Source organism: Poecilia reticulata, linkage group LG1 (genome assembly GCF_000633615.1).
Source record: "Poecilia reticulata strain Guanapo linkage group LG1, Guppy_female_1.0+MT, whole genome shotgun sequence".
NCBI lineage: Eukaryota > Metazoa > Chordata > Actinopteri > Cyprinodontiformes > Poeciliidae > Poecilia > Poecilia reticulata.
In genome coordinates this window covers 26,661,751-26,682,106 of record NC_024331.1, presented here as the reverse complement: position 1 = coordinate 26,682,106, position 20,356 = coordinate 26,661,751, and the positions used below count along the sequence as shown (strand labels likewise).

Genomic DNA, 20,356 nt, shown 5'->3' with positions numbered 1-20,356 from the left:
TCTGAGATTTCCAAACTGTTTACATCTCTGTGTCCCTGCCTGACAGTGGCATCCAACCAGGAAGCAGGAACTGTCCAGTTTCTGCAGAGTCACAGTCCTTATAAGGTCTGAGCTGCAGCGCGAGTCTGTGGCTCAGATGTGAGCGTCAGGAGAACCGCATCAGAAAAGTGCTGTGTTTTTTTTTCCTTTCTTTCCTTTTCAGTCACACATAAACAGGAACATTTCAGGAAAAGTAGCTGAGGAATGTGAGCGGAGACAAGAAGCCTCGCCAACCGAGGCTCCTCCCCGTTAAAGGGATATTCAAAGTTACAAAACAGTCGGTGAGACGAAAACCCTCCGCATGATGATGATGATGATGCCTTCAGACGCATAAAATCTGCTGCCATGTTTACACTGTAAAACATTTGAAATCAAAAGTTCACCTGCTGCCTTGAAAATGCAATTTAAGTCGACAAGAAAATTGTTTTGGTTTTAACTCAGAAATTAAAGTTCATGAAGTAAATTTAATAAGAGACAAGTTGTCTAAACAGGGCTGCACAGTGGTGCAGTTGGTAGAGCTGTTGCCTTGCAGCAAGAAGGTTCTGGGTTCGATTCCCGGTCTTTCTGCATGGAGTTTGCATGTTCTCCCTGTGCATGCGTGGGTTTTCTCCAGGTACTCCGGTTTCCTCCCACAGTCCAAAAACATGACTGTCAGGTTAATTGGCCTCTCCAAATTGCCCCTAGGTGTGAGTGTGTGGTTGTTTGTCCTGTGTGTCTCTGTGTTGCCCTGCGACAGACTGGCGACCTGTCCAGGGTGACCCCACCTCTCGCCCAGTACGCTAGCTGGAGAGGCACCAGCAACCCTCCCGACCCCACTGAGGGACAAGGGTGTACAGAAAATGGATGGATGGATGGATATTGTCTAAACATTGTTTTCTAAGTTCATTAATCTTGAATTGTGAGTTTTAACTTAATGCTGCAATTTAAACCAAATATTTCACAATATGCAGAAAAAAACTCCTCACCCAGTTAAAGAGCCACATTTCTCTATTATTTCACTCAAAATATTAAGATAAAATATCTACTTATTTTACTTTAGAATAATCTAAATTCTTGTTTCAAATTGCATGAACAAAATTTCTGACCTGATGATGATTTTTATTAAACTTCACAATGAATTCAGCTCAGAAACATTCAGTGTGATCAGGACTTTATCCTCAGGCTTTAAAATAAACATTTACCTTAATAAAACCCCAGAGTCAGATCAATGTAACACACTTCCATCTCAGGATACAGAAACATGCCGCTAAGCATTCTGGGAAATGGTTCCCACTCCTGTCTTCTTCTCCTTTCAGTTTTTTAACCTAAAAACTAGTTTATTCAACTACTGGGGTTTTGACTAAATTAATAAAAAGTTAACAACTTACTGCTGTAAGTTTATCTTCCACAAACTCACATTTAGGCTCAAAATCTAAAACTTTAAATTTATTTGACTTGAAGAGTAGAAGACAGCAGAAACAACTACATGCAGCTCAAATGTTTTACAGTGTAAATCTGGAGTTATTCTTTCTCTGTTTAGTTTTTGGCACATAACTATAAATGCACGCAGCAGATGGATTTTTGTGTTGCGGCTGTGGAGGAATGAAGTCATCAGGAGAAACTGGAACCTGAAACTTAAAACTCCCACATGGCTGGAGGCTGAGCAGCACTTTAAAACTCTGCCATGAATTCAGGCGTTTTAGTAAATATTAGGGACATAATAAGAAAAAATAAAAACAATAAAAGTACAAGAACTTACAATATGATGAGGATATAATTGTATGAGAACAAGATTGAATAAAGTTACCGAATTACGAGAATAAAGTCATAATTTTAAGACTTTATTCTCGTAATGCTGTGACTTCATTATTGTTATTTTGGTTTTATTCTCATAATATTGTAACTTTTTTCTCGTTCAGCTGCGACTTTATTCTCATGTTAGTTTATTCTCAAAATATTGTTACTTTAGTCTTGTGATTTTATTTTTTTACTGGCTCTAATACGTCATTGTAAGCTATAAAAACATCAGATTAAAGCTTAAAGCGGCTTTGGTGAGTCCTGATTTATTGATTTCTGCACTGCCTTACTTTTGTAGCAAACATTTACGTTCCCGGTATTCGTTTGACACAGGAAGATTATTGGTGATGCACCGCCTCCAACCTCCATTTCCTTTATAAATAAACACTGGATTCTGTAAATACCTGCTTAATCCAATCCTGATAACAGCTTAAACGTTTCCAGAAGCTGTTTTTAAATGTAAATATTTACATTTTCCAGCCATTTTCCAGCACCATCCAGTAACCACATTAACTTGAATGCCGTGTATATCAAATATAACTTTGATCATAATATCACTTAATTATTTCTGCTTCCATCCAAGAAAAAAAAAACTTGCATGAATAAAAATTAGATTTAAATTTGCATTTTGGGCCTTTCCTGCAGCGTAATGAACTCCTCCACCACAGCTCTCTAATGACCAACATCAAGCTCTGCAGGAGGGGAAATGTTTCTCTATGCTTTTCAGTCAGGAGGGGAGCACACCGAGTTGGAACACAGCAGCTATGGAGGAAGAAAACGTCTTTCCTACCACATGTGATGTTCCAGAGACTGCAGGTTTCATGAAACCTTTTTGTTTTACTGTTTTGGCTGACAGGCGATGAGACACCAGACATTCCTTCTCCTTTCTCAGGAGCGTTAAGCGTGGCGCAGCAGTCGCAGGTGAGGTTTGTGACGCTCACAGGAATCAGGATCAGCTGTAATAACACAGGCCCCTGTGGCTTTAAGCTCCAGGCACTTCAGAAAGGCATTATTATGCAAGCAAGCCGCCACCAACAGCGTGTGCTCGCAGGACAAAAACCCAGTCAGCAGTTACTGCCTCATGCTTCCATGCTAGATTTGCATTTCTGTAAAATATTTTTCATCATATAGTAGCACCATACTGAGACAAACCCAAACTGTCTTTTGCTCGGAAGCAGCAGGCACCTTCAAGTCTTTGAATCGATATCTGTTTTTGCAGAAAGGTGCCAAAAAGTCTTTTTTTTTTTCTCTTTTCGAGGATTTAAAACCCTCCTCAAAGGTGCTTATTTGCTCTTACCACAGTGCAATTCAAAGGGTCATTGACTATCTTTTCTTTTTGTTGTGTGTCCAATAGTTTTTAGAGAGCTTGGACAGGTTGGTCTACAGCTTCAGCAAAGACCACAGACAAAGGCAGATTTCAAAAATCCTCAAGAGCAGCACCCACTTAGTGGGCCGCCGCCGCGTCGTCGTCAAGATAACAACAGAATCAAAACATCGACAGCAACAAACAAAAAAATAGACTTATTTGCTGTCTAGATCTACAAGAGTTTTCTCTATTGGTCATTGCAATTCAGGGAGTTGCGCTACATAACCAGGCCAGGGGTTGAGCCGAGGGCGAGGGGGGCAGCGCGGAGACGTTTTCCCTTTTTCAAATGAAGCCACTGCAGACAAACCGGAGAAGCATCAGGCTTCACAGCGACAGATGGAGAATTAGCCAGGCTAATAAAATACATATCGATAAAGTTACAATCAGGTGCAGACGATTCAAAACGCTCAAATATGAAATAAGCTTCTTTCTGCTGCTTTTGTTTTAAATTCATTTTCTTTGCATATTTTTGTTTATTCTTTTATTACACTTCGTTCGATGAAGACAAACTCATTCTGCGTTTCAGTTGTGCGTCTTTGTTGCTCCTATTTATAAGCTAAACATCGCGTTACGCGTCGCTCGGCCACCGCACTCAAGTTAAATGATTCTTTGGTATTTTTTTATTGAATAAGAAGTTAAGCTAACCTGAAACAGGTCGTTTAATTATTTTAGTGCAAATATAAACTGATGGAAGTTGTTTTAAATAAATGTTACATTTGATTGCACTGTCGTTTCTTCTTACAAGTCACATAATTTAAACAATCGCAAAACTGTTTGAGTAAAAAAAATTGATTTCTGAATTAAAAATCGTTTTTGAATTCAATGTAACCCTAAAAATTGTAATCGAATTTAATCGATTGCTAGAAACTGAAGGGTTTTCTTCTCTTGTCATAATATTATAAGAAAAAAAATTGTATAGCAATAAATTTGAAATAATAAGAGAATAAAGTCAAGGTTGTAACACTAGGAGAAAGAAGTAGACATTTTATGAGAACTTCTACGAAAATAAAAAAAAATAAAAGTTATACTTTGGTACAATAAGAAAATAATTTTTAACAGCAGCATAAAATTATTATCAGTAGCAGGAAACGATTCTTTAAACACAACAGAAGAAAGAAACATCTTCAATAACGACTTTATTCTGGTGATATTGCATCAGGTTGGTGATGTTAGATTTTATGGTACTAATATTGTGATAACCATAAAAAAGATGGTAAAATATTATTTATTATTCTTTAGGTAACTGGAAGGGACAGAACTGATGGCGCCACAAATGAAAAATATTCCTATTTCAAATAAACGTCTGATTTTTATCACTAAGCTGCACACGGAGGCTGCAATTCATTAGATTTTTGAATTTACTGATATTTGTTTCTGCTGTTGGAAAAAAATGGGATAAAATAGTAAAAACACCATTTCAGTCAGTTTTTTTTAGCATTAACTGAAATTTATCGTGACCAACAATAAATCAAAATTTGTAAACATACGATAAACGCCTACCCCTAACTGCATCTTTACTGTTTTAATATTATGACTTAAAAATAACTTGTAGAAATATGACAACAGTCACAGTATTCTGATAGCTTTTTGTGATGGGTTTGTGACGCGGCTGGTCTGGTTGTGATGCTTCAGCATTGCAGTAGTTACAGTTGTCTTTGGTCAGCTTAAATTAAGGTGCCATTCTCACTTTCGTTTTTAGCTCTGCTTTCGTTTTGATGCAGTGGAGACGAACTGAAAGAAAAGTGACTTCGGAGAGACGGCGGTTTATTAAAGCTCCAGAGGTTTCTCTAACAAACGGGCCTCTGTTTCCGGGCCCCTCAAGTGATTTCATCGGAGCCCAGAGGAATGAGAAAACACATCCATCCACCTCTTTGTTTTGTGAAACGGGGCTCCTCTCACTTCCTGGTTTCTGAGCTTCCTGTGTCCTCGGATGCCTCCGTGCCCTCGGCTCACTCACCCGCCAAAAACTACGACTATCTACAAAACAGTGCAATGTCTATTCATAGGCACAATGGGATACAAATACAGCACAGGGAGGGAAACAGAAGCACTATGCACTCTCATACAGTATGTTACACATACACCCACACCCACACACACACACACACACACACACACACACACACACACACACACACACACACACACACACNCACACACACACACACACACACACACACACACACACACACACACACACACACACACACACACACACACACACACACACACACACGCAGACGGACAGTAAAGACATCAGCAGCAGTTCTAGCCTGGTGGTGTTTGCGGTGCAGCCTGCAGCTGCTGTTGAAGGAGAGCAGGATGGAAACAATCCCCCGTCTTGGTTTCTTCTTTCCCAGCCTCTTCTCGGCTCAGCTCTCACTCCGATGTGCGCAGGGTGAGAGCAGAGGAGGTGCTTGGCCAGGTGGGTGCTGGGATGGGAAGACGTGGAGAAAAAAACCACAGGCGCTGGGTAGTTTAACCCGCCGCCTCGTCTCCGCCCTGCAGCGACTCCTTACGCTGGTTCTGACCGCTGGCGCTGGCATCCAGAATCCTTTGCACAAAGTCTTTGGTCCGCCCAGCGACTAGGGGACCTACATGTGACAGACGACACCAATTAAAGCAAGAAGGAAAGAAAACGAACAACAGATCTAGGGCTACAACGATTAATCTGATTAATCGATTATTGAAATAATGGTCAAGTAATTTAGTAATCAGTTAATCGTTAATAAACTCTAAAAAAGGCCTTTTGCTAAAAGACAACACTCCTAGAACTCCAAGTAAAAAATGACCATGTTACATTTAAAAGAAAAGAAAAAAAACTGCGGCTGCCAAAACGATTAATCAGATTAATCATGATGAATCAATTAATGAAGTAATTGTCAGCTAATGTAGTAATCAATTAATTCTTAACTGACGAATATAAACTCAAAATAATGCCATTGGCTGAAAGCCAACAAAAATTACATTCTGCATTTAAAAGTGAAAAAAAAAACTAGGGTGGAAACAATTAATTGTGATAAATCGATTAACAAAATAATCATCAACTGATGTATATAAACTTTAAAAAAAAGGCCTTTTGCTGAAAGTACAGCAGAGTAAGAGCAGAAGTTAAACCAAAAAATTACATTTAGCATTTAAAACAAAAAAACTAGGTCTGAAACGATTGATTAATGAAGTAATCATCAACTAATTTAGTAATCGATTAATCATTAACTGATAAAAGGCATTTGCTGAAAGAATAACACTCAAAGCTGTAAGCCAAAAAAATCACATTTTACTTTTAAAAGTAATAAAAGAACTTGAAGAAATTAAATGTGAAGAGTTGATTAACAAAATAATCATCAACCAATTTAATAATTGATTAATCATTAATAAATCTACAAAAGTCCATTTACTTTTGAAATAACTGTCAGAATTTACTTGTACCAGAAAATTACAAAACATAGTCTTAAATGATTAATCAGATTAATCAACTAATGAAATAATCATCAACTAACTTAGTAATTGATAAATCGTTAACTAAGACATATAAAATCTAAAAAGGTCATTTGCTGAAAGAACAAAGGCCTCAGACCAAAAACTTTGCATTTCGCATTTAAATAAAACAGATTAATCCTGATCAATTAATTAATGAAATAATCATCAGATAATTTAGTGATCGTTAATCCTTAACTGACAGATATAAACTCTAAGTATGGGTCATTTGGTGAACCCAAAAGCTGTAATTAAGCCAAAACTGTAAAAAAACAACAACAAAAAAACAACATTTTGCATTAAAAAAACCTTGCGCTCCTCAAGTGGCATAAATGTAGCGTCACCTGATTCAAACTCTGTAAAGATAATAATCCCCAGATCAGCGCGACACTGTATTTATTTTATGTTGCGCTGAAATGGTTGAACTTTCCAAACGCTGATGTTAGATAAAATATTTGCTACAAATGAAAATACTAAAGGAATAATAAGTTATAGCATTTTAGGAAATAAAACACTTATTTCCTTATCTAAAAAAGAATTTAATTATTTGTTTATTTGAATCTTTTAACATATTTCTAAAATGCCAAATCTGCAGAATGTGCCAGATTTTCATTGTTAATAGCAACAACAACCTAAGATGATGAATCTGGGAACATTCCAGCATCTCACCGCTGGACTCTTTCAGGATGTCTTCGAGACGTTGGGTCATTCCACGTTCGTCTCCGTCTTCCTCCTCACTGCTTTCCACCCGCCGTCGGATCACCTCCTTGATCCGCAGCAGGGCTCCCAACAGGTTTTCTGAAACATGGAATATCGAGATCCAAAGGTGAGCAAAGGTCAAATTCTGAAGACGAGTTTCTCAGGGTGGTTTCGCTCCTGAGAGTCTGGTGGCGTCGGTTCGGTTAGAGGGCAAAACTGCAACATTTGTTACATTTTCAGGTGGTGCAGTTCGCTTACGCACTGCAAGGTGTCAAACAATCCAAACCAAGTGAAGAACCTGTTCACCTCCTCACCCGGAGGTGGCGCTACACTTAGAACTACTGAAGGAAACGACACAAAAACCCCAGAAGAAGACACGAGCAAAACCTCCTTCTTCACAAGATGCGGTCAGTAGGGCTTCTCTTTTGTCAGTGATAAAAACTTTGGTCCCGGTTTGGTTCAAGTGAACCCTGGCGCTGTTTGAATGCATATGTGAATACCAAGTAGCTTGCTCCAGAAGCAGGAAACGGACTGTAGCGCAGGGCATTCTGGGTAAATACAACCAAAACAAACATAAGAGTCTAGCGCTAACAGGAGAAATGGCTCATGATTTTTTTACCAAAGCCAGAAGAGAAAACCTGCAACTGCTAAAATTTGACGGCATTTCATTTATGTTTCTTCTGTGAAAAAGGAAGTTTTGCTTCTTCTGAGGTTTTTGTGCCGTTTTGTTCACTGGCGTGGAGGTGAACTAGGTGAATTAGTTTGAATCGTTTGACACGGTGCAGTGTGAAAGCGAACCACTCCAGCTGAAAATGTAACAAATGTTGCAACTTTTATCACCAGTTGAACCGAGTCTACCGGACTATCAGGCGCGGAAAAACTCTTGACAGAAACTTTCTACGACACAAACAATCACATGAAGCCGGAAATCTTTCTGAATTAATTATCCAGGGCACAAAGACAATGATCAGCAGATCGAAAGCTTTTCTAAAGTTAAGCAGCAATCTAAACTCTTCTCCACTTTAAGCTCAACAAGAAACCTGCAGAAACTCCCGTCTCGCATGGAAAAAGCATAAAAAGCTGACGGCAGTTATTTGAAATAAAACAGGACCTTTCTATGACCAACGTTCGGGTCGTTTTGTGAAACTGATGGGGGGCAGAATGACCTGCATCTGACTTCAGCAGATACCAGAGCAGATTACAGCAGAAGATTTCCTGTAATTTATTCTGTTGGTCTGTTGTGGAAGATCCTGGATTGGGAAATGCTGGCGGATTCCTGGAAATCTCGGATAAAGGTCAATTTCTTCTTCTTGCATGTCGAAACTGCAACCCGTTTGCAGCCACAGAAACAATTTGTAACGTTATTTAATGACTCATTTTCTGTCTTCAATCCTTTCTGTGACCTTTGGTTTCTCTGTCCAACAGACTGAAGGTATTTTTTGTAAAAATTATCACATTCTTCAAAACTGTCAAAAACATTTTTAATACTTCAGACAGAAAAAGAGAAATTTTCTTATGAAACTTGACCCTATTTTTACCTCTTATTAGTTTATTTAAATTTAATCAATCTTAATTACTTGTACTGTTTCTGTGTTTTTGTTTTTATATCAAATGAGATGACCTGTATAAAATAAGAGTAAAATTTTCAGTGCAATCAAAATTTCTCTTCTGCAAAAATTGCCCGTTTTATGTGTTTTTTATTATGCATTAATATGAGTATTTATCTGTCAAACATGTCTATTTTTTTAACTACACTGTCATTTTTAAAAAATGTATTTATGAGCTTGAGCAACAGAAACACAAAATCTGACCAAGTATTTTCGTCTAGTTTCTAGTGGAAATATCTTAGTACCATTGAAATGAGACAAACTAAACAAGCAACTTTTATGAGTTTGTTTTAAGTAAATAAATCTTTAAAAATTTAAACAATTGCTTGTTTTACTGTCAGGTCATTTCACTTATAACAAAACATTTTTCCCTGCATTGTAAGTGAAAAATCTGGGAGTGAAATTTGTATTTTTTTGTAACAATATTAGAGAATTATTGACTTAAAAGAAGTCTTATTTAAAGTGCAGTGAGATATTTGCTGTAGAAACAAGACAGAAAAACTTTGGAATATTTTGTGTTTTTACTGGGAACATAATTTTTTTCTCCATTGTCTTTAAAGTAAATCGTGAATCTTGAATAAATGTAGATCAAGGGTGTGAAACTCATTTTTGCTTTGGGCCAAATCAAGATCGTGAATGCTCTTAAAGGGCCGGTTGTGCCAGAATGTATTGATAAAACCTGTTCACATACTATTAAAACATCAATGAATTCTTAAAATTAAATAATATTATTGAGCATCTTTTCCAGGATTTCGTGATTCTTTTTGTGATTTTTGTAATGAAAATCAAAGTGTTTGGGTACTAATTTGGAAATCCATCCATCCATCCATTTTCTTGCACCCTTTTTGCCTCAGTGGGGTCGGGAGGGTTGCTGGTGCCCATCTCCAGCCAACGTTTCGGGCGAGAGGCGGGGTCACCCTGGACAGGTCGCCAGTCTGTCGCAGGGCAACACAGAGACACACAGGACACACAACCATGCACACACACACTCACACCTAGGGGCAATTTAGACAGACCAATTAACCTGACAGTCATGTTTTTGGACTGTGGGAGGAAACCGGAGTACCTGGAGAAAACCCACGCATGCACAGGGAGAACATGCAAACTCCATGCAGAAAGACCCCAGGCCGGGAATTGAACCCAGAACCTTCTTGCTGCAAGGCAACAGCTCTACCAACTGCGCCACTGTGCAGCCCCTAATTTGGAAATATTTGCGCTTATTTATAACAATAAATTAGACTTTTTATTACTCGCTGTGTAGATTATGGACTATAATCTGACACCTATTAAGATTGAGGCATTCATAATCTGCAGCAAACTCCAAATTATGTATTAGTGCGGGGATTTGTTGATTTTGTGTGAATTTCCACTATAATTCTCAAGAAACTGGAGGGACTGATTGATATAATTTGGCAGTAAACAGATAAAAACTGCATTGATTTGATTGATTACATAATATTTAAGCACACTTAGTGTTTAGTCTAGAATCTGGAGGGCCACATAGAAAGCTACGGCGGGCCGGATTTGGCCCACGGGCCTTGAGTTTGACGCATGTGCTGTAGAGGAACGACGCGGTGCAGGAAGATGCTGACATATGTCTGCACTGCAGGAAGAAAGACGTAACAGGAGCGCAGCAGTGCAGCTGCTGACATCTGGCTGCTCCACAAATCACATTCAGAAACTGCATCTAATCCCCCTGCAGGGCGGGAAGAGCCTCCAGCACCAAACTGGATTCTCTCTAATTAGTCAGCTGAGTGTCTCCCCGTCTGCACAACAAAGGTTCGGCTTTCACTCACGCACAGTTTCTCTGCATCAGCTGCTTTTCTGTGCATCTACAAAACCGCGGGCCGTGGTTTAACTCTGCCGCTGACGGGGCGAAACATAAGCGCCGCCTGCGATTCTGACTTCGCCTTCTGTCAGGTCACCTGACCCGAGTAAACATCTTCTGCCAGGCTGCGCTTTTTCCACACGGATGGGATAAAATTTCTGTAACCTGCTTGTCTTTGGTGGAAAGTTTAAGTATTTATGACACGGAATCAGGCAGTGAATTTGTAAGTTTCTGATGTCTTTTGGTGTCCAGAGTGCAGAAGAGGAGCATCCAGAGGGAGACCAGCGGCCTGAGAAACGGTTTCTTCCCTTCAGACTTCAGCTTCATCTCATGAATTATTTACACACAGTTTGTAATGTGCATATCTACATATCACATAAATTACTTTATTTATTTTTATTTTTTATTTGTGTGGTAGATTTCTTAATATTGGACCTGTGTTTGAATTTTGTGCCACAAACAAAGTTGCACTGCAAAAACTGAAATCTTAAGATAAAATATCTTAAATTAAGTTGATTTTTTTCTTGTATTTTTTTTTTGATAAGATATTTTTCTTACTATAAGCTGTTGCTGTTACAATTTATTTTCTTATTTTAAGAAAATAAAGGTCCTCTTTCTTGTTTTTGAAAGAGGACCTTTTGCAGTGTGATATGCCAATAAAAAAAAAATCCTTGAATCCTTGAATATGCAGGTCTAGATAATGCACTGCTGAAACATTACCAAGCATTTTTGGCTTAGTTTCTAGAGCAAATATCTTGGTACACTTAAAATAAGGCAAAACTAAATCACAAGTACCGTTTAGTAAGATTGTTTTAACTCAATAATGACTTAAAATTGATTTAAAAATTGCTAGTTTTCCACCGGCAGAATATTTCACGCATAAATTTAAAAATTAAATTAATCACAATGCATAAATTGTGTCTATTTGTTTGAAATACAAATGCAGACACAGTTGTGGTTTCTGCAAGCTCTTCCTTTTGTCAAACTGTAAACCAATTAAAATGCAGGTCCAACGGGGTTTTATTTAATCTTTTTATCAGATTTTTTTTAGTAGAAAGCAGGTAATGTTGTCTCTATGTACTCAAAATCAACTGAGGGAAACTTACTCCATTACACATGCACACAAGTAGCAGCAAACTTGTTCTGGGGACAGCTGACTGATAAGATATATTTTATTTTCCAGTTCAACTGCCCATTTCGAAAACCGCAACCGTATTCACATCCTCAAAAAACGTTTTATTGTCTGAAGATTCTTGTTTTTCCAGGATTTTCTGTCCCCCTCACTTCTGAAACGATGGCGGAGAGGCGAAAGGAAGCAAAGTACCACGTGAGGTTTAGCTGTGTTTGTTTAGGCCTTTTACCAAAAATACAAACTATTTCATGAAGCCAAAACTGAAGCAAAGAAACGCTGGACAAAGATCAGGAATGAGAGGAATGCTGAAAAATTAGAGGAAGAGGAAACCTAAGGAAGTCAGAACGTGGCTAGGCTGTAAAAAAAAAAGTAAAAAAAAAAAAAGGCTCAACTAAACGAGGAGGAGGACGAAGAGGAGGAAGAGGAGGACTCGGGCGGGAAACTTGGCAGAGGAGAGGTGTTGATTAGCAGGAAGGAGGTGAAGTCACACTTCTCAGGTTTTTCCTCACTCTGTGTGTTTACATGCTCCGGAGTGGCCCTGTTACTATCAGCTTTCTGCTCTGGGTGGATTTCCTAAACGGGGCGTTTTCAAAGCAGATGGCATCTCTGCGCCTTTTATTTCATTACTACAGCGACGGATTCTTCGCATATGTTAGCCGAGCTACCGCTCATCATCTGCTGCATGTCAGAGGATCAGCCTGGATAAAAGCTATTAGGCTTTGTGGAGACGTCTGTGTGCCACCGTCTGCATTACTGTAGCCACACACACAGAGTGAAGGATTATGGGTATGCACTCAGGAGGCTTTAAAAAGCTAAGAGTCCATATTTAGAGGAAGGTTGAAGTCTTGCTTCGAATTTCACAGTTGTGCTCAAAATAGTTCAGCGTTGTTGACCAATCACTCCGCGGTTGTGGTGAATTATTTACAATCTGCAATAACAGAACCAGCCGATCCGACAGAAAGCTGCTGATTCAGCGTCACAGAATCAATAACTGATGAAGGAATTTAATTTTCCTGTTTGTTTGTTCTGCCTATGAATAAATAGGCTGCTCTATGCAATCTAAGACTATACACTGTAAAACATGTGAAGGTGGTTTAACTTGAAAACAAAAGCCACCTGCTGCAATTTAAGTCGACAAGAAAATTGTTTTGGTTTTAACTCAGAAATTAAAGTTCACGGAGTTGATTTAACAACAAGAGACAAGTTGTCTAAATGTTGTTTTTTAAGTTTGTTAATCTTGAATTGTGAGTTTTAACTTAATGATGCAATTTAAACTAAATATTTATTTCATAATATGTAAGAAAAAAAATTAAAGAGCCGCATTTCTCTGTTATTTTACTCTCAGTATCGAGTTAAAATATCTACTTGTTTTACTTCAGAATAATTTAAATTCTTGTTTCAAACTGCATGAACAAAATTTCTGACCTGATAATGAATTTTATTAAACATCACAATGAATTCAGCTCAGAAACATTCAGTGTGATCAGGACTTTATCCTCAAGCTTTAAAATGAACATTTTCCTTAATAAAACACCAGAGTCAGATCAATGTAACGCACTTCCATCTCAGGATACAGAATCATGCCGCTAAGCATTCTGGGAAATAGTTCCCACTCCTGTCTTTTTCTCCTTTCAGTTTTTTAAGTGCAAACCTAAAAACTCTAGTTTATTCAACTCTTGGAGGTTTGACTAAATTAATAAAAAGTTAACTTATTGTTCTTATCTCAGTTTGCTGCAGTATGAACTCCAGTACCTCCTGTTTCTGTTCCCTCTGCCTCCTGCTCTCTTTTCAGCCATTACAACAGTTTAATCCACTGTTACCGTCCCATAATGTGGTTTTCCAAGCCGCCTTTAAATGCAACATAAGCTCTAAGATCAGATGTGTGTTAGAATCATGGCAGCAAACCAGAAAAAGATAAATAAAATAAAAAACTTTGCACAGTTTTTCCCCCCAGTCTAACTGACCGGCCCTATGAGGAAACTCATGATCTTGATTAATGTATTTGTGTATTTAAGGATCCATTAGTCTACTGTAGTATTTTTCCTGTGGTTCACATTAGCGTTACTATGCAAATCCTTCACAAACATTCCTAAAAAACATAAAGGTATTTCTTAAGACACAAAGGAAGTTGAATTAAACATAAAATTTAAACCAACTGGTTCAATAACTTACAAACATTATGAAAAGACATGAGAAAAATCCTATTTTCAACCATATCAGAACTTAAAATATACTGAAAGATATGACCAAAAATGAAAATGAGTTTGACTAAAGCCCTAAAGGTTGCATTTTTTTTAGAAATATGCACTTTAAATAAAAAAAACCCCAACAGCCTACCATATACTTTCTGCAGAGGACGAATCAATAGGATAAAGTTTCCTTCGTGTTTTATTTAGATCAGAGGCTGCAGTGTTTCCACTGGGTTTATGTTTTAAGCTTTACTCACTACTATTTTGAACACAAATATAGATTTTCAAGACGTTTAACAGGCTCAGCAGAAAACATGAGCATTAAAGTGGCCACTTTGCTCACCGTACTCCTGGTTGAGCCCCCACAGCTTGATCTTGTTGGCTTCATGCTGGGCCTTCTTCTTCAGCCGGCAGGCCCTGAAACCGAGGGAAATAAGACCGTCATCCACTGGAACCGCTAACTCCGCTACAGGCTTTCCTTTCATCGCATGATCCCATTACCGAGCAGCTGGTGGGATTTAGCAGGAGAAGCAAACTAAACAAAGAGGTGTTCCTTAACCCTGCCTTGTTCTCCTGACTCGCCGTCCTCGGGAGGGGACATCAGAGCGTTTGAAGACGAGACTAAAACAAACAGATTGAGCAGCCTCGTGGGGATCAGCCTCCTCAGAAAGCAGAGCGCTTCCTGCCGTCTTGCAGCCATGACTCAGTTAAATCAACTTGCAGATCAGAACTGCTGATAATAGCTCAGGATTCCTGGAGATTTAATATTTATACTTCTGTGTTTACAGGGAGGAAGTTTATACGAACAAATCTAACAATAGAAACTAAATTAAATTTTTACATATTTGTTGAAACTGTCACTATGTCGGTACGATACAGATGATCTGTGGAACGATCGCGATCCTCCGCCTCTCCCAGTGCCAACTAGAAACAACCAATCAGAGCCAGGAGGCGGGTCTTAGCTGAGGCGACAAAACAGAAATGTGAAACGATCACAACTGTGACACGTGGTTGAGGATATGAGCGAATAGTGAGTTAAAAAGTGGAGCGATCACAACACAATCAGCATCAACAGCCCAGATGTTGCTGTTCAGGTTATTTTCAAGTCCTGCTTTCCACATTTTGCAACTTTACTCAAATGCATTTGCTTTGTTCTTGTCATTTTTGGTTCATTTCTGAAGAGGACCCCAAAGTTGAATACTCGCGGCCCTAAGGGAGGCCCCGACCCCAACTTTGAGAACCCCTGTTTTAAGCAATGACAATACACAATTTGGCCAGTAAAAGGGGTGAACATACTAAAGGTTACAGTTAATATTTCCCTGATACAGTAGGAAACAGCTTTACTTTGGTGTAACTGAGCACCAGAGGGAAGGACTGCAAGCGGTCAGGATTATGCTGCTGACCTTTGACCTCAGATCAGACAGCCACAATACGAATTCACAAAAAGACAAGATTCTTCTCACATGAAATACCTGCATGTTCACATAAAACATGAACCCGCTGACATGTTAAAAGAAAAGAGAAGCAAGTTTTCAACAAAAGCACTATGTCTTAATGCAGGTTTTTGTGTGAGAGTAAAAGATGAGCCTGGAATCTCTATGCTCTACATTATTACCGACCCAAATTCTGAATTTTGCCCCTCCCTTACTGCAGAAATGAACTTCCCATGACCCGGCTGTCTCTTCTTGTCTGTAACTCCGGCCTGGTTTATTTCCTTTCATGCTTCATCTCTCCATTGTTTCTTCTTCCCCCGACGTTTTTCATGATGATATCAACATTTGACTTACTTAAATCTCAACATATTTAGGCTTCAGAAGAAATATGAGTGACATCTTTTCCAATTCTGTTGGAAAAGCTCAATCTTAAGTAACTTTGAACAGAAGAAAAGCTGCCTTAACAAACCTGAACGCGGGGTTTGCACTTTTATCCACAGTAAAAGTTACTCAGTACCTGAATAGACTTTGTATCAAATACTTTTTGACTCTTACTTGAGTAATTTCAACTTTTTACTTTACTTAAGTAAATATACTGTATTTGTACTCAACTCAAGTAAGAGTAGCACTACTTCAGTATATTTTTACAAAGGTAAAAGTAAAACATGGAAATTACTCAAGTAAGAGTATTAAAGTATTTGGTAAAAAGTCGACTCACCTGCTGAGTAACTGATGAAATTATCAAACATTTAATATTTAAAAATTACATCAGATGGAAACCCCCCGAACCCCACAGACGACGTCACAGTGAGGATCGTCTCACCTGGACGCCAGCTTGTTCTTCTCCTTGCGGGATCGCGCTCGAGCCACGGCGGGCAGGTCGTTGACTGGGCCCATGCCCTTGATGGCGGCGTTGAGCTTCTGCAGCTGCTCCCCGATGTTGTGCAGCTTCTGAGGGTTGGGCGTCAGGTCGCTGGCGTCCGTCTTTCGCGCTTTGCGGCGCCCTTTCTTGCCTGAACAAGGAACATTGGAATCAACTCGTGGCCTGATTGTTAAAGCATCAGAATCTTTCTTCCTGATGAAATGATGATACAACACACATCCTCTGATGTTTAAAAGAATTGGGCGCACAAATTTAAAATATATAGAAATACTAATATTAGGTCAATTGCTGTTAGCAGTTTGCAAAGAAATTACATGGTGGTTTTGGTTTCCTTGAGCTGGTATAGGTCTATGGGCTTTACAAAGCATGTTCATTACATTTTTTGCACAAAATCATTCTTAGATAATGAGGTTTTAACTCTCCATTCCGTCTATTCTGAGATGTTCTGGGGTGTCCTATCACTTTAAATGCAAATAAGCTGCTGCTTGCCACGCAACCCAACTCAACCCAACTCGCACATTAAAATGGCTGCAATCTGTACATCTTTGAAAAGCAGAAGTGGGCCTCCTGCACAATCAACAAAAATGCAGTAAGTATAAGTCAACAACAAAACACTTGTCTTTTCCAGCAGCCATTGTACACCACGTACAGCGGTAAAACCAGCTGACCAAACGTAATGGAGCTCCACTGGGGTTGCTAGGTGACGGCAAAGTGCTTGTCGATTATGACTCAACAGTCATTTGTTTTTTAAACTGCTCATTTCCCCAACACCAAAAAATATGAACGTATTGCCAAAAACTGGCTGTTTTTTTTAAGTGCTTGGTCAGTTTTTAGAAGCAGTAGAGATCCAAATGGACGTGTAAAAACGTGCAAAATGTGAATTTTACAAAACAATACTCTTTACAGTAAAGTAATGAGCTCCTTTGGCAGGTGGTGTTTTCTAAAAAAAATATTTTTCGATTTTCATTCATTTAAACTACACTCAAATATTTGAATATTAGGGTTTTGTGACCAACATGGTGCCATTTGCCAGACATTTTTAACCAACTATCCATAAAATCATATCTGCAGATATGTAGGTTTACCTGTTAATGTTCTGCATTTTGCCTGAGTAAAAGATATTTTTTATTTTTTGTTCTGAGATTGGGAACCAAAACTGGCTCCAGCCCAGGGGCCCTTATTTTTCTAAATCCGGCCCTGATGGTAGCTGTGAAAACATCCCTGAACTTCAGCCGTTAGTAGGCTGTGACTTCAGTGACCTAAATTAGATTAATGGCCTGTATCACACTGCCTTGTGCTTGAGATCAGGGACTGCTAAGCTAATGCTCTGCAACAGTTGGGTCTGATGTAAGACTCACTTATCAGTGAGTACTAAAATATTCAAAGCTTGACATAAAAGTTGCATGTAGGACACAGGCTGAATGTGAGAAGGAGGAACCGGGGCGATTACAGCTGTCAGTGTAAAGACTCTTGCTGCTTTCCTTTAGTGGAGCTTAAACTCACAGTTCTGGTTTCACCTCAGTAATTACGTCTGCAATTACCAACTGATTAACCAGTTACTTCATCACAATTCATAACTGGCTCCCAGTTTGACACACAAAATCCCAGTGGTGCTCATAGAAAGATTTTAGAGGTGGGCACCTCTATGAAAATAGACATAAACAAATAAATAAATAAATAATATTTGTATTTTTATTTATAAAATTATATTTTGAATATATAATAATGATAATATATAATTATGTATAATTTTATACATTTATTTATTTATTATAAATATACAAATATATAATATTTAATTTTATACATTTATTTATTTATTTATTGGGTTTTACATTTTTGTCTTGATTGAACTTGTATTAATTTCTATGACCTAAAAATTGTCACTTTCCTAAAATACCAAAATAATAGCTGGAGTCACTAAGTAATTTTTCTTTGAAAAAAGTGAATTTGGCAGGGTAAAAAAAAATCACCCCCTTTATTTTCTTTTGCCTAGAGATGATTTAGGCAAAATGTATAAGTCATTCCTTTAGGACGATGACTAAATGAATCCCGGGATCTGGTCAACATTTTTCATGAGGGGGCCTTGGCCCCCTCGTGGCCCACTCTTGGGGTCGCCACTGTTGTATCCTTTTTGTTCCTTCTCCTAAATGTTGCTCACCCTCACGGCGGTACAGCGTGCTGGGCAGCGTGCTGGAGCTCCAGGACAGAGACCAGTGGACGTTGCCGCCCAGCTTCTTCTTCGTGGCCGACTCCCGGGAGCGTCTGTACTCCCAGAAACAGCGACGCTTAGCCGGACGCTCGCCTGGCGGCCTGGCTGGCTCAGGTTCCACCTCTGGAGAAACAGGCAAAAACAGGAGGCAGAATTAGTACAAAGACGGTGGACTTTAGTTTTATCCTAATTTACTTTGAGGTCTTCTGGCTGCTTCTTGAATTCAAAGATTCTGTCTATTCCTGAGTGAAACCAAGTAACCACCTTCTTCAGTGTGTAAGTTGTTACTGAGGGAAACAATGTAAGGTTTACTCATATGAGCAATGTGTAGAAAAAGGAAAGTTATCAGTTTTCAACATTTCATAACTTATGCAGCCAATTCTTTTTTACTCTTACTTGAGTAATTTCTTGGACGACTACTTTTTACTTTAAAATGTACGTTGAAGTACAGTTTTTGTGTACTCTACCCGCCTCTGATGACTACCAATGAATTACAGCCACCAGAGGAATGTACTTCAGTAATTTCTGTAGCATGTGTGCATAGTGTTATATCACAGACAGTCCATAAATTAAGTGTTGCTAAATGTTTGCATCAGGTAAGAAGTTCATCTATCCTTAGGCATTAGCCTCAAGTTGAATTATTAGCCCAAATTTTAAAAGAGAGAACAAATAATAACCAGAACAAAATATCTAATCTTGTCAAGAATCAGCAGAATTTCAATTATTCTGCAGTAAAATAAGTAGCTATTTTAACTTGAAATCAAAATATCAGAGAAATGTGGCTCTTTAACCAGGTGAGGACTGTTTGTTTCTTGCACATTGTGAAATAATTATTTGGTTTAAATTGCAGCTTTAAGTTAAAACTCACAATTCAAGATTAATGAACTTAAAAACCAATGTTTAGACAACTTGTCTCTTGTTGTTAAATCAACTTCAGGAACTTTAATTTCTGAGTCAAAAACAAAACAATTTTCTTGCATTTTCATGGCAGAAGGTGGACTTTCATCTCAAAGTTAAACCACCTTCAAATGTTTTACAGTGTGTTTTGCTTTCAACTAACGACCTGCTGAAAAGAAACAAAATATCTTAAGTCAGTGGTTGATTTTTTTGAGTGATCAGAGAAACGGTGATGAAACCATCCCGATGCTGAATCCGACCCCGGAGCTTTTCTATTATTAGTAAATGTCACACTCTCCATAGAAGTGGAAAACATTGACAGCCATATATAAGACAATTATTAGAAGAACAACCTAAAAAATCTGAGCCCTAATCATAACTGACAGGTTTTTAAGTTTATATTCCCGCCTGTATGAAATCATGCTGGGAGCCTTAATCCACCAACACAGGCTTCATGTCCAAATGAAAAGCTAGCACCAGCAGAAGGCACGTATACCGTTTCATGGACAGACGTCACTGTAGATTAGCCTCAGGCGTCCAAAGCCACAAATAATGGCTTCATAAATAAAACAAATCCGCCACTGGGACAACAAAAAGAGACACTTCTCCACATCCCAATAAAATCCGGCTCTGATGAAGATGTTCTAGTGAGAGCAAATCTGATGTGTACAAACAAAACACCAAGTCCGAGCGTTTTTCCATTAGCCAAGTGCTTCCAGATAAACACACACACACACACACACACACACACACACACACACACACACACACACACACACACACACACACACACACACACACACACACACACAGCTTAT

General features: G+C 38.6%; 1 protein-coding gene across 5 annotated transcripts in view; it reads right to left on the bottom strand.

Annotated features, from left to right (window-relative positions):
* Positions 1-5,348: 5,348 nt before the first annotated feature.
* The window catches only part of LOC103470055 (CREB3 regulatory factor-like), a 31,661-nt gene continuing 16,653 nt past the window's right edge, over positions 5,349-20,356 (bottom strand). For all 5 annotated transcript variants that reach the window (XM_008418191.2, XM_008418200.2, XM_017306955.1 and 2 more), the window contains 5 exons: positions 18,591-18,764; positions 16,370-16,559; positions 14,457-14,530; positions 7,328-7,456; positions 5,349-5,775 (listed from right to left, as the gene is read on the bottom strand). In XM_008418191.2, the coding sequence (XP_008416413.1) occupies positions 5,660-5,775; positions 7,328-7,456; positions 14,457-14,530; positions 16,370-16,559; positions 18,591-18,764 (683 nt within the window). In that variant the 3' untranslated portion in view covers positions 5,349-5,659. The remainder of the gene's footprint in view (positions 5,776-7,327; positions 7,457-14,456; positions 14,531-16,369; positions 16,560-18,590; positions 18,765-20,356) is intronic.